The sequence below is a fragment of the Colius striatus genome, chromosome 1, assembly GCF_028858725.1.
Source record: "Colius striatus isolate bColStr4 chromosome 1, bColStr4.1.hap1, whole genome shotgun sequence".
In the NCBI taxonomy this organism is placed as follows: domain Eukaryota; kingdom Metazoa; phylum Chordata; class Aves; order Coliiformes; family Coliidae; genus Colius; species Colius striatus.
In genome coordinates, this window is record NC_084759.1 from 186,391,373 (window position 1) to 186,407,005 (window position 15,633).

At 39.0% G+C, this 15,633-nt stretch overlaps 1 protein-coding gene across 1 annotated transcript in view; it reads right to left on the bottom strand.

Annotated features, from left to right (window-relative positions):
- The window catches only part of MOV10L1 (Mov10 like RNA helicase 1), a 35,144-nt gene extending 23,603 nt beyond the window's left edge, over window positions 1-11,541 (bottom strand). Inside the window, 8 exon segments of the mRNA XM_062019352.1 lie at window positions 116-357; window positions 1,167-1,273; window positions 2,865-2,892; window positions 4,489-4,679; window positions 5,389-5,501; window positions 5,909-6,062; window positions 10,347-10,531; window positions 11,484-11,541. Coding sequence (XP_061875336.1) covers window positions 116-357; window positions 1,167-1,273; window positions 2,865-2,892; window positions 4,489-4,679; window positions 5,389-5,501; window positions 5,909-6,062; window positions 10,347-10,531; window positions 11,484-11,541 — 1,078 coding nt within the window.
- Window positions 11,542-15,633: the final 4,092 nt, after the last annotated feature.

Consider the following 15,633-nt stretch of genomic DNA (forward strand, 5'->3'; position numbering starts at 1 on the left):
TGATAAGTTATGTTACCACAATTGCTATAGCTGGCATTGGCAAGTCCTCTCAAACACTTACAGGTTCTTCAAAGGAGTTAACAATCAGCATTCAAATGTTCATGTCTCACTGTACCTGGAATGACTCCATTCTTCATAGTTGTTTCATTATTCAATGACTCATATGTTGTTCCTCTACTGTCATAACATGAATTAATTTCAGCTTTTGAGGAGTTTTCTTGATTTACTAGAAAAGATGACAGATATGCCTCTGGACTGCTCTCACATTTTTGTGGAATCTGAAGACTGAACTGATTGTCTTTCACCCATCCAGCTAATCTGCAGCTGATTAAGGATTGTGGTACACTTCCTTTATTCCTAGAAGAGTGGTTATATAATAAATTACATAAATAAATGCCATGTTCTTGGAAGTTTAATTCTACCTGAAGAGAAATAAAACTGTTTGTAGCAGGTTAGTTCACCATCATTTCATTACTGCAACTCATGAGGACTAGGACCTCTGCTAAATGTCAGTATTTCTAGGTTATATCAACTACCATATGAATAATACAGAAATATTATTTATGAAAAAGCTGCAGCAACTTGATTTACCATTGTGTAATTAACTTTTAGGAGAGAGCACATAATAACAAATATAGGGCATTCAGTATGACTTCATTTGAATCTCTAAGCCCAGACATGGGACATCCCCGCCCTCACCAAGCCCTCCCAGAAAACCCAACAAAACCAAGAAGAAAGAAAACCACCAAAACAAAACAAAACCCTCTGCAAGGATACATGGGCTTAGTTCTTCAGCATACAAATTAAAAAACAATAAAAACAATTAGGAAAAAAATGGTCTGCTTTTAATACACAAGTGTGCAACAGTCCTTTTGAGCTAAGATTTTGAAGACAGTATATACTGCAGTTTAATTTAGACACAATTGGCATTTACTTTAATTCTCATTCCAGAAAAGATTTTATTAAGATTAAAGAGAGACATAGGACTGGGGAGTCTCAAAGCACTGTCTGCAAGATAGATGCTCAATAAAAGGACATAAAATTAAATATAAAACTATGTAATTCCACAGTCATTTGTGGAATAGGTCACAAGGCTTCTGTATGAAAGGCTGTTTTACAGATAGTGATGGAAAGTGAGAAAAGTTACAAAAATTAGAAAGGCTTACTCTATCCAAATTAAAATTCTTTTAGATTCTCCCTGCTTCAGAGTTCCAAAATTAGCCATTCTTGATATTTCCAACCCTCCTTTGTCATTCATTATGTTTTCATAAGGCTCATCCAGATTGACTCCATTAGAGTGAGACTGTCTGTAAAAATATAGATATAATTTTTTTTTAAGACAAAAACCCACCCAAACAGACTCATCAAGTAACTTTGATTTAGCAAAAGTTTAAGAATCACTACACCAAATCATAGCAACGGTATTTAGGAAGAAGCAGTTGAGAGTATTCACTTTTTACCAGCTACTTATACTTCCAAGACAATGAGATTACCTTTAATAATTTAAACAGCAAATTAAAGCAATCAAGTCTTTTGCCAGCAACACAATATATCAGCATAAAACTATGGATACAATACTGATTATGAAGCTACCTAATATTAGCTGAAGAGCTGAATTTAATAATGACTGAAGCTGTTACAGATCTTTTTGGGAGCTGAATCAAGATGCAAAAAAGAACAGTCCCTCAGCAAGTATCTTGATTAGCACTGGAGCTTCAGACTTAAAATTAGTATCCTGGAAGTAGCACTTATTGATGCCTTTCCCTTACCTTGGTCTATGAAACCAAAGTCACATGCTCTTTCCTGACTGAGACAGGGACCACATGTCTAACAACTCAGTCTCAGTTACTTGTAGAAACCATTTAAAAATCTATTATACAATTAAGAAACTTCTCAGTAAAATTGGCACTTAATTTAAAAATATTTTAATAATCTCACCAATATTTACATATCCTAAAGTATTCCTTAGTTATCTGTCATGGTTTGACACAAAGCCTCTTCTATTATGGGGGAGAGGCTGTAAAGATGGCTCAAAACTCTCCCCAGCTCTAAGCCAGACCCACTTTTGGGGCTGAACTGATTAAACATCTCCACGATCACTTTTTAAGAAGAAGCCAGAAGAGGAGGGTTCTTCCTGGTTTTTTCCTTCTTTTCTGTTCTTTTCCAGTTGGTGGTGGTACAAGGAGTCGGAAGAGAGAGAGAAGCAACCATGTAGATCCCAAGGTCAGTGAGGGAAGAGAGGATGAGGTGTACTGGAGTAGAGACTCCCCTGCATCTCGTGGAGAGGACTGGTGAAGCAGTGATTTGTTTGCATTTCATTAAAGACCATGCACCAGGGGCAGTGACTCACTTCATTAAAGACCCTGTGCCAGGGGCAGTGACTATGTGACAGACCCCATATTCACAGAAGCTGTAACTGTGGGGAAGAACCCATGCCAAAGAAGCTTGTTAAAACTATGCCCAGAAGAGGCCACGTCCCGTGAGAGAGACCCTGTATCTGCAGAAGCTGCAACTCTTGGGAAGAACCCATGCCAGAGAACTTCATTAAGGACTGTGTCCCTTGTGAGAGACCCTGTATTGGCAGAAGCTGTAGCTGCTGGGAAGAACCCACACCAGAGAAGTTTGTTAAGGATTGTATCGGAGGAGAGGAAGAATGTGAGGAGTCATCCTCCTCCGAGAAGAGGGAAGTGGCAGAGACCACTCCCCCCAAGCCATTGAGGGGGGACAAGAAGAAAAGTAGAAAGGAAGAAAAGAAAGGAGGGATGGGGGAGGCAGAGCTTAAAGTGCTGGTTGTAATTTTCCCATCATCCTGTTCTGTTCTTGCTTTTTGTTCTATTCTGTTTCTTGTAGGCGGTAGAATAAACTTTCCTACTTTCCTCTCCAAGTCAAGTACTGGAGTTTGTTTTGCCTCAAACCGTAATTGGCAGCGAGCCCTCCCTGCCCTTGTCTTAATCCACATCATACTTGGTTATCTTTTTCCTCCCATCTTGCTGGGGCCTCCATCATCCTAATGAGGATGGGAGGTGACTGGGGGGCACTGAGTGAGAGACTGTCATGGTGCTTCATTGCTGGCTGGGCGAAACCATGACATTATCTAATACAATAAAGCAGAAAAACCACAGAATGTTAACGGTTGGAAAGATCATTTAGTCTAACCCCCCCTGCCAGAGCAAGACCACCTAGAGGAGATCACACAGGAACTTATCTGGGTGGGTTCTGAATAACTGCAGCTGTACTTCATTAGCTGCATCAAATTTCCCAGCAAAGCCCACTAGATGTCTCCCATGGCAGCTGAAGCTGCCTCCATTTTTTCATGTGGTAGGAAATACACTAAAGGTGAGAAATCAATCCAAAGGTCTACTTTTAGGACAGCTTTAGTAGTAACTTTCTGTATGAAATCCGTAATTAAAATCGGTCTGGAAAAATAACAATAATTTGTACTGTTGTGCAATGCAAAGTAAGCACTTTAAGCTTCATCTAGGTACAGTTTTAATCTATTACATCCACTACCCTCAGTGAAAACAAACAGCTTATTCTTTTCTTCGTAGTTCCTTTGAAAGACACATGTACTGCCCTTAGCTATATTTCCTAGAGATCGAACAAGTTAAGTTCTCCAAAAAGCTATTTTTTGAGAAGTATCTGCATGTCCTTTTTGTGCTCTGGATTTCCCAATTGCTTGAAACCATATTTTTGGCCTCTAGTAATCTTATCAAGGCTTTGTTTGCACTGAGAGACACAGAAATTAGAGGAAATATATACTTGGGCAGTGTTTGTGTTTTTCACAGGACTGATGCTGGAACTCACAAGTGAGGCTGCCGCAGAACTGCTATTAACTAGTTGTTGCCTGTTCTACATTTGTACAGGTGATTATTTAACAAAAGTTTGCTTCTTCTCTATATTGAGCATCATATAATTTTTTTCAACATCATATACTTTTTCCAACCTTTTCTGCAATCTGTCCAGATCCTCTTCCTATTACATATGTCAGCTAAAGTGCAGAACCTCACAGTTCATTATTTCCAAGTCTAACAAATCTGTTATTGAGATGATTGAACTATTGAGGACAGATTATCTGAAGAATGACTTAAGCAAAATGGATTAAACAAACATTCCTTTTACGTCGGTTTGGTTAAGAATGGTTTTTAAACAGTAAAGTTCTCACTAGAAGAGTATACATTAGAGGCAACACGAGGTAAATACACGAACTTGACATTTTTCTAACAAAATCATGCAAAATGCCTTCCTTGCCTAGCAACATCACTGAGCTGAGCTCCTACCAGTTTTTCTTCTCTAGTAAGCACAGATGTCCTCACCTTCTGGAAAGGAAGAAGAAAAGCAAGGACCAAAATGTACCATACACTGATCTTCTCAATGATCTATCATGCTTTTTAGTCAACTAGTGAAGAAATCACAACAGAATTCAATCTGCATAATTACAATTTCATCACCAGCTGTTAAGTGGGAAGAAAATGAAAGAATGAATATTACCCATCCTGGCTGACCGGAACCAAGCAGAGAGCTCTCCAAATATAACAGGACTGGTTGCTCTCCACAACAATCGTGTTCACTAGATCATGTCTACAAGGTGAATAGCCATCGGGAAGTTTCAATGAATCCAAAGTGAAAAATATACTCTCATCTACTGTACCATTTCTTCTGCAGATGCTGGAAATGCGAACCTGTAACAGTTTTTATTCAGCATTACTCAATAATGGGAAGTAAACATGGGCTCTAACCTAGAATGACCATGCTTGTGTTTCTTTACACTTTTATATCTAAAGACAAGTACTTCAGATAAGTACTAGGTTCCACTTAAGTGCATACTACATTTTGTATATTTAACTTCATCATGGAACCTGTTATATTTCAACACTGCAAGTCACAGGAGAATATTTTTCCCCATGTCTGGAAGGCAAATATTAGTCAATATACACAGTTAAGTCAAATACAATAAACCATAAGCCAGATACATGTGTTCCTCAAGGCAGCAAATATTTTCATTAAAATTGAAAAGGAGACAATGGCTGTCTTAAAGCCAAAGTACTTGGATAAATTAAACATGATAAATTTCACAGTCATTATTTCTTAAAAAAGTTTTAAAATCCACATATCCTCATTATAACCCATATAACTAAAACAGTAGTAAGCATCCAAATCAAGAATTGATAGCCAGTAAATGCTCAGTTACTCTTCCTTAACAAAAATGTGGTTTTTTCCAAAAGCTTTGCTATTCAAAAAATAATCTTATAAATGGATAGGTCAATGTTTCCTCTTTTAATTAAAGATGTGTTATAGAACATCTACCACTATAAGCAACTGAAAATCACCTTCAAAACCCCACTGTACACAAAACTCCTCTTGCCAAAAAACAATGTGTAGAACATTTACCTTATCTACTTGTTTATATCTCAAAGGCCGTACAGCAACTGCTTCACTGTTCCATGTTGTTGGGTTAATAAAATATTTCGCTTGCACCCAGTCACCTTTGTAGGGTTTGAAACCTATATAAACCAGAACATTTGTGAAGTTTAATTGGTACTGATGACATTTGCATTATTCTCACCTAGAACTAGTTAATGTTAAATAAAATGTCCAGCCAGAAAAACTCATTATTCCAATGCAAGGAGGTGAAATTTCTCTTCTGTTCTTCTCCCAGTATGGTATGACAAACTACATAAGAGAAGCTATTGGAAAATCCCACTTACATGCAATTTAAGCTTACATGACTGCATGCAAGTTATGCTCAGCAAGGATGAAGAGGTAGCTTTCTTCACTCAGATTCCTATGTTTGTTTCACTATATAACTCTAACAGAACATTTTTGGGATGTGGACTAAAAGTTCGTCAAGGAATTCTATTGCACGTATTAAAAATGTTAAGGAAGAACAAACAAGAAAACCACTACACACCTTCACAGACATTTTCCATTGCAAAGAAAGTGGTCTGATTAATATAACCACCATCTTTAGAAAGAGAGGTAACATTGCCAACTAGTATTTTCATATTTAGTTCAGAAGCATCCCAAGTAGGTCTGGAGTCTTGTGTATTCTGGGCTGCATCTACCTATTGATACAAAAAACATCAACATTCAAACACCTGATAATTAAAATGCTCTCTTGAACACATATTCCCACAATATATATCAGAATTTCAACTGCTTCTATAAGTCAAGCTGCCTATTAGGCAATTCTCTACTCACTGAAGCTGTTGATTTTAGTACAGAAAATACACAAGTATTACACAGTAAGTAACTTCTTAAAAGAGAAGTCTGCTGTAGGCTGCAACACTGACAGCTACTGAAATGTGTTGATTTGTGAAATCCTTCTCATGCCTCCCTTGCTTTAGGTCTACTTAAGAATCTTCCTCATGTTTGCAAGAAGACTCCACCTCCAGCAATGTGACTGTTCACAAGCAGTATGAAAACGTCAGTACTTCAGCAAAAGTTTTCAAGATGCACTTTATAAACACTGTTTTTCAGACTGCTCCATATTCTTTAATAATTTAAACAAAAAGCATAAAAAGATCTGCTTCTTACAGACTTTCTGTATCACTACCTTAAATACAAGTTGAAATAGCCTTCTGCTACAAATTATTGATGTATACAAGCAATTTTTTCTCCCCAGTCACAGAGGCAAGGATGTTGCATCTCTGCTCTTAATTACTAGAATTCCTCGGGCTGTGAGTTCTCTTCCTTGTAGTCACCATTGTCACAGGTTCAGGAGTACCCAGTCTACAGTGCAAAGACTTGAGCTGTTGGGGCCACTGACAATGCCAATGCCACTGGACAGAAAAACTTAGTACCATTATGCAAGAACTGCTGACTCCAGATGGCACGTAGAGCAACTTTACTGTGCAATAGAGCAGGACAAAAAGAGATCTCAAATTCTTCTTTTGTGAGGCTTATGGAGGTGGGATGGCATGAAGAAAATGCACAAGCTATCCCTGCAGTTATTAAACAAATATAATTAATGAAATGCCCATGGCCAGCTCTTCCCATGAATTACAGTGTAAGTGTACAAGTCAGATCATTAAATTAACAGCTTATTTCAGAAAGCCAAGTGTTTACAAATTCACAACCAGAATAAAGAAACTGAGCAATAAATTATAATAATGCAAATAATGGAGTAACTAAAACAGCTACAACTGGACAGATATGAATAAACAGTTGCAGCATTTCCACTTGTACATGAAGATTAGAAATTCAGCATAAATTTTCTTCATGCATAAACCGAAAAAAGTAATATACTGACAAAATACTCTTTATAGTGCCATCTTTCTCTTACAGACTGCCATTTGTGCACAGATGGAAAAGAGTGCTCATACTAAAAGCTATTACTACCTTTGTGTGGTACACTTCGTGGAAGCACAATTTTCCCAAAGAACACAAACATCAGAAAGCAAGAAGAAACTTTTGAAAATTAACTGCTTTGTCTTGCTCACACAGATCCTATTCCAGATCCAGACACATCATCCCAGAGTAAGAACTGGTGCAGGAAGCTACCTGAATTAGCTTCCCAGTTGGCTCCTCCTCCAACTCAGACTTACTTACTTTCCATAGTGTTCATACAGGGAGATACATCCTTGGCTAGGACAAGGACATCTATATACCTGCTATGCTGGCATATACATCCCTTGTGGAGCTGATGGCAGAACTAGCGATCACTTCATTGCAGTGACTATCATACTGCTGACTTTAAAACCTGTATTGTTTACACAAGGCTGATGACCTCAAAACAGATGGTCTAGTCTAATTACTAGTCTAAGTCAGTTTACTTCAGAAAGCTTACAAAATACACTGGCTATTACCTAGCACACACAGCAAACCATCCCACAATTGCTAAAGCATCTTAATTGTTTTGGAGATCCTTATATAGTTTCTCAGTTACCATGTTCATGTATTTAAGTGTGATGACAATGTTTCAACAACATTGTGAAAGCTGTCAGTCCAAAAGAAAACAAATAAATAAAATGAACATAAAGTTTAATTTTTTGACTGTGTATGAGTGTCATTTTACTATCAGCACAGAAATTGCTTGCTGGAATCACACTATTTAGTTTTAATGTAGGACAGTCATACTTAAAAATCAAAAATCAAAACTTCACTGTTGAAATGCAGTGAAGTTACTTTTATAGACTTCTTTTAAGCTCTGTTGCTGGTTTGGTAATAACTGATAAATACAGAAAAGTGCATCTAAACCCCCAAACACTACAGAGTAATACGCAAATCAAGTTAGTCTTGCAGTATTTTAATTTTGACTACTCCTACTTTAGAGGTCACATTTCTAGTCACCTTCATTTTATCAGACACAGTACAGTTACCGTCAATTCAACCATTAGACGAAAAAAATTCTCAGAAGTATGCATTCACTTTAAGTTCAGCCTCTAGGGAGGAATTTATTGTGTGGAATTCATTATTTCAGCCAGAAAACTTATCTTCTCCATTAGCATGGCATACGTCTCATGGACTATTACTGTGTTCACAAGAAAAGCATTTTTATTATTGACAGATAAAGATTACAGAAAAGGCTTTCAGCAGGCATCCAGCAATGATTTCCTGTTTATAGGTTAATTAGGTAAAAGTCTTTGCCCGAGAACTATAGTGGCTGATGAAGTTAGAGTTTTGAATCCTAAGATTTTTAAGGTAAAAAAAGTGAGAAATATAGTAAATCAAAGTAACTTCCTAGACTAACACCTGTGCTAACATGTTTTACTAGAGGCAGGTCTCTCATGGCAAAGATAAACCTTCACTGACATCGTAACACTCAAAGAGAAATAACTGCAGTGAATAAAACTGTACTGTACTAAACTGCTTGTGTGGTCACTCACCGAGTAGCTTATGATGCTCATGCTTTACAAAGACTCTACTTACTGGCTTTACGTGCAGTTCTTCAAAACCTAAATATCATCCACAAGCAGTGTTAAAATTTCTCTTATTTCCAGTCATAAATGTGTATGTGACCTTTATGTACATACAAACACACGCCTTTCACAATATGCATCCTTTTCTCAATTGTATTAGATCTTCCAATCAGCAATGACACTCCAGCAGTTACATGTCCTGCACATCACAGGTATACTGTGGAAACCTCTGCACATATTCAACCCCCTGGATCTCCAAATGTTCAGTAGTTTGAGTCAGTCTGACCTTCAGACACCTGGAAAACTAGAACACACGGGTGAAATCCTCAAAGTTTGAGGCAGACAGGAAGCAAGGAAGAGAGCATGTCACATGACCTTGCTTTCCATAGACATGTCAATGCCCCTGGTGATATTCAGGGCCTTACTTAAAAGCCATGAAGCTCTCCTCCAAAGAAGTGCACAGAAAAAAAATTAGTAGAGCTTCAACTGCTCAAGTTTATTATCAAGAGAAAAGCCATGTCTAATAACCGAGAAATATAACCAAGAAGTAATCCCATGGTTAAGGATGGAAGCATTTTTAAAGGCATGTCCCTATTTACCATTAGTATGAACAGTTTCAGGACTGGTCAACAATTTTGAGAAGTGTACAGTATATTACCACAGAGATACTAGCATTTTCGGTTACAAACTGTAATTCACTCTATTATATGCTACTTGGTACCAACAAAGTTACTGAATGCATACTTCAACTATAATGCGGCTAAGCCAAGCAAATACAAGCCAAGAAGATGGGTTCTGTATTACTCAGTTGACTTCTGCACTGCTGTCAAGTCTTTGAAGCACCATTCATATTTATATAGTAAATGGAGGATTGCCCACTTGACTCAGCTCCTCAACTAGATTATCACCTGAGAGTTGAGCCAATTACAAAAATTACAGAAGTTTAAAGTTCTGACACTGTATAATCAAGCTTGCTGTAGATTTACAACATATGAAGTGTTAAGCAAGAAAGACAGTGAAATCTTAATTTTTTCTACCTCTGCATGACACTATGTTGCTGATTTTTTACAACATGGAGTTTTGAAATTTATATCCTTATTCACTTCTATCTAAAGAGGGAACTTGAAGCCCTTAAATTTATTTTCTTATTCATTCATAGAACATGAAGATCAAATTGACTTTGAAGCTCAAGAAATGTTAATACAGAGATTTTAATGAGGTACAATTAAACAAATTCTGATGCAATTATCTCAACCAATACTTGTACAGTCACTACACTTAGACCTACATTTAGAGAACCAGCATAAAAGGAACAACATTTTAAAGGAGATGGAATAAAGAAATCAAAACAACTTATTCCCACCAGGTGAAGGGCTGGCAACCTCTCTTATTTTGTGGAATTTGGGAGGCTAAAACCATAGTCACCTCCAAAAGAGAGATGTCAAAGGATTTACTGAGAAAGTGAGACTGTTTATCTTCAACTCTTACCCTGATGGCCTTCAAGCCACCTGATGTTTTATCCTCTTCAACAGTGGCAATAACTTCCTGTCCAACACTCAGCATCATATTTTTTGCCACAGCATCCTTTGTGAAGATTATCATCTCATCTATCATCCCATAATCATGGCAAAGTCTTGTCACCACTCCGTTTACAGTCTTTAATTCTTTATCATCTGTAGAGGAAAAGTGTCAATGTAAAGAGAGCACACTTGTTTACAGAACCATGCAACAAGTAATGAACGCTACTGCAACTGCTATTCCCTCTATCAGAAAGTCATTCTCTTGTACAACCAAAAATATCAACAGCTGCAAACTAACTAGTTTCACATTTAAGATTTGAATTCTTATGGCAGATTATGGTTTCAACCAATTAAGAAAGTTGCATACAAACTACACTGTAAAGCAAAGAGCCTTTAAAATTGTAGCTGTTTTACCTGGGCCACTTTTTTGGTAGCAGGGAAGCGGCTATAGCTGTGACTTGCTTAAGCAAAGATCTGCCAGAAGCTTCCCTGATAGCTGACAGGGCTAATGACAGTCCATTCCAAGATGGACCTCAAAGCTGATCCAGGCCTAGCCAATTAGTGACTGAGGTAATGCCTTTGTGAAAAATGTATTTGAGAAGGGGAAGAAGTTGCTGCACAGTTAATAACTGCAGCAGTAACAGGGAGTGAGAATGTGGAAACATCTCCACAGACACCGAGTCAGTTGAGAAGGAAGGGGAGGAGGTGTTTAAGCCCTGGAAGAAAGACTCTTGTGACCTGTGGTGAAGCCCATGGTGAGACAGGCTGTCCCCTGCCTAAGAAAGATATCTATTTATTAATAAATGAACCTTTATTTATAAAGACAGTAGCACAGTCCAGAGCATCCATCATCCACCATCAAAATACTCATATTATACTTTATATCATGTTTTAAGCAACAACAGCAGCCTGCTCAACTCAGGAAAGATCGAAAAAAAATCATAACATGTCCAGGTAGTCTGTAGCCAAAAAGCTACCTTTTCCTGATATTCCTTCTTAAAGAAAGAAAGCTTCAGCTCAGTCCCACTCACGTGGGGGACGACCACAAACACCCTCAAGGCTCCAAAAGTCCATATAGGCCCTACACCCAGCACCACAAACTCACAACAGAACCCAAGAACACCTACCTGAGGCCCACCATCTTTCACTTTCTTCTTCGCCATCTGCACGTCTCCAGAAGTAAGAGACCACCTTAGAAAGGAGGCTGAACATCCCCAGACACACATCACACAGCCACACCACCGTCCAGAATCTTCTGCTATGGCCTCTCTCCAAGGCCCACACGACTTCGCCAGCCAATCACGCTGCTCGCTTCTGGTCACGTGAAGGGGCCTGCGCCGCGTGCCGCGGGAGGCGAGGCAGTGTGGGCCGGTGCCGGTTGCCGGGGCGGGCGCGCGGGGTAGAGTCACGTGAGGCGGAGCGGCGTCCGCGCGCTGTCCCTCCGCTGCGGCAGGGCGACGCGCGCGAGTTGCGGTGCTGCCTGCGCCCCGTCCCAGCTTTGCTCCGGAGGTGCCTTTGCTCCCGGTTGCTAGGGGACGGTGTCCGGGGAGCCATCTAGGGGAAAGCCGGCGTGTTGTCGTCCCCGCTGCCCGTTCGGGCCGGCGGGCTTTTTACCACACTCGCTCTTGGGCCGGGTGGTGGGACCGTTAGCTGAGAGGAGGGTGAGCGAACTTCCTTCAGCAGAGTTTGAGAGCCACAAGAGTTTGAGGAGACATTAAAGATGGCGTCGTGTGGTTACCACAAAAAGCTTGGAATGGTGTATCTAGTGTGTTGTTTTCTGGTGATGACATCTGGAGCTGTGTTTGTAGCGTATGGAATGTTTTCTGGTTTTCTGTAAGCGATGAGTCTTGAGCTGGTAGAACCCATAGGCATGCTGCCATCTCACCTGGGCTAAGGGTTCTCCGTGTGCTTGTGTGGCACAGGGACACATGGGAATCTGTCCAGTGTGGTAAAATGGAGTGCATGGGACAGTATGCATGTGTAAATGGCATATTGTTAAATTGCTATAGTCTTGCAGCAGCCAGTTTCAAAATGATAGAATAAGCTCTAGAACTTTATAAACTTGGTTAATAATGTAGGAAATGTTAACATTGTTTTTGCAGGGTGGAGCCAAGGGGATTAAGACAAAGAATTTCTACCATAACTGTTTCTTTGTGTTGCTAATCAGATGCCTGATGAGCTTTAAATTTTACGACTGTGAGCGTATGGATGACAAGAATCCTGAAGGGATTGTAGGCGACTTGGGAAGTTGTAAATCTTGGAGTACCTAATAAATGGGGAAACAAGGGAGGGACCTTGGGGCCCCAATAGGGAATAAAAAGCCAAATTATTGTACCTATCAGGTGTGCCTCCTAGCTAGGACACCTGCTCTTGTGAGAATGCTTAATAAAAGTGCTTCACTGCAGAGTCTGACCCGAGTCTTGCGTGAGAAAACTTCTTTCTTACAAGAACAACAACAGAAAAGTATTTTAGCATATGAGCTGCTCTCTGACTGTTGCTTATGATTTGCATAGTTGATATTTCACACAGTGCACTTCAGGTGTCTTGTATAAGCCCCCTTTAAAATTTTGTTTCACAACTAGTGTTTCAGAAAGCAGAGTTTTTGATCAAATGATTCTATGATGAGCTCAGCATCCCAGTAATGTCAATGTGAACTGATGCATAAGACTGTTACAGAAGTTGGTTTCGGATAGTTGAACAGAGCAGTGTATACTTTTGTGGGAATCTACTTTGTGGCTGTTGTAGAAAGGCAGCATAGTTTGTGATTAGATTCAGAGACTACAGTAGTAGTTGTTTTTGGCAACTTTTCTACTCATATGGTTAGCACAGCCTTGTTTAGGTGAAGAAAGAGGAGTGCATTGCAGATTGTTTAATGCTTTTGTAAAGTTCTATACAGTTCCTAGGCCAGACAAAATTCTAGTTCCCAGCAACTGCACACAGGTTCCAGCATCTAGCTCTGAGGTAACTGAGGTGATGCCATTGGGATGAGAAACATGTACAAATGTCTGTAGCCAGTGATATTTTTGGAAAGTGATGAGGGAGCGATATCCTCCACTTTTAGATACATTGATTTAATAAATTTTAACAATCATTTTCTTCCACTAAGATTTCAGCGGAGAGCAGGCAGAGGTTGGCGAAAATGTGACAAGTGAAGGAATTTTTTTCTGGAGGAAAGGATGAGTTATTCCTGAACACATTCTTGTCTGAGGATCCTATAGTTTATAGAATCATAGAATCATTTCAGTTGAAAAAGAGCTTTGAGATCACCAAGTCCAAACACTAACCTAGTGCTGCCAAGCTCACCACTAAACCATATCTTTCAGCACCTCATCTACAGAGCTTTTTAAGTATCTCCAATGATGGTGCCTCCAGCATGATAAACATAGATTTCATTACAGCTTCAGGTGCTGTGTATTTTTGCATCTGGATTTGGGAACATAGGCATGAGCCTGGGTTCAGTGCAAGGGAAACTGGTTCAGGGCAGAATGCTTTTTTATTAATTACTGATATAAAAGTAAGACATAACAAGCTTATGTACTTTTGCATAATATTGACCTTTGGCAGATCAATTATAAATCTCTTTTAATCTTTTGTAGGTGCTGTGTGGATGCTCACATGGCACAGCCTAGCAAGTGAGCTGGTATCTGGTGTAGCTGCTTCAGGCAGTCTGAACTTCTTCAGTGATCATTTCAGTGGTGGAAATAAGTTCTTCATAAGCTGTCATGATTTGATTTGATTGTCATACCTTGATGTCTTTTAGCCTAACTTAGATTAAAACTACTTGATTTGTAAATCCTTTTCAGAAGCCTGTATGTAATGTTCTGTTGGCATTGTTATATTTCCTGCAATCTTTGAGTAGATTTCCTATGCACTCTTTAGAATTAGGAGGAGTCTCTTTATGGCACCTTCATGCCTTACCGAGCATTAAAAGATTGTGGCCTGTGACTTGGGCTCTGGCCACCAGATCTTGCCTTGTAGTTTGTATACACAAAAATGTCTCAAGACTTTTATGGAATCAGGAACATAACATGAAGGGGACCTAAATAAGTGCCCTAGAAAATCTTTAGAGTAGAAGCTGAACTAAGCAGTGTTAAGTTTTTTTTTTGGTGGATGCTAAGTGCAGAAGATACAGTAATTGTGAGGTGCACCTTTTTGCAAAAAGGAAAATGGCAAATACTGAGGAGTACACAGGAAAGGAGGAAGAAGGAATTTCACCATAACTGGGGAAAATGCTGCAGTGTCATGCTTGAGAGAGGCAGCTTCCAGGTACAGTAGTGCCTGAAACACTAGAAATTGTACCCAAGAACTTCTAGGGCCCTGTTCTGTTCAGTGGTGCAGGACTTCATAAATTCTTTTTATTCAAAGAGATTAGATCAAGTAAATATCTGAACATTTCACCAATTTTGGGTTAATAATATGTTGATCTCCCTAAATTGATCAAAAGGGATAAATAAGATTCTGTTTTATATCTATGATGACTTGTGTTAGAGCAAACCAGTGCCTAGCGTTCATTGAAAAAGACGTGAAGGAAATGTTACATGTTTTCCATTAAGCCATAGTCTTTGATAAGTTACAGGTAATGGAAATATTTGCCTAGTGTTTCTCCTGTGAACAGAGGAGCTTTATTACTTAAGATAATTTTGCTTGGCTACACAATCTCTTTCCCCCCCCTTTTGTAACAGTTTTACAGCTGTGTAGTGATGTGTACAGAGCATTAATTTCCATGTTTCTGCCTATTAAAACAACTGTAACATATTAATATTCTTTCAGTGTTGGCTGACATGAGAAGAGCAAAATCTACAGCCCATAGAAATTGAAAAGTGCTATTCTAAAGTTTTTCTAGCATTCTTTAAAGGTGATGCCCTTCAGAGTACTGAAGATTTAATTGTGTCTTGGTTACAAGAGTGTTTAAAGTTTAGACAAAAGACCCTGTCATTGCTGTAGCTGTCAAGGTGCCAACATCTTCAAGATAAAAGCATTCTTTTTCATTGCCTAATAAGCAGGAGGACTGGGTCCAATGTACGCTGGCCATTGCATGTCACTGCTGCCTGCTAGATTTATAATATGTTGTTTAGTCATGGTGTGCTGTAAATATGAATGTCAGCATGAGTGATGTGATCAGGGTTTAGCTGAACACTGGAAATCTGGGGTTCATAGAGAATAAAGAGTTCTACAGTGAAAGTAATATTCTTGATAGATTTCTAACCTCTAACTTTCTAATTTCCCAACTTGTTGGGATATTTGATTGCTTGAAT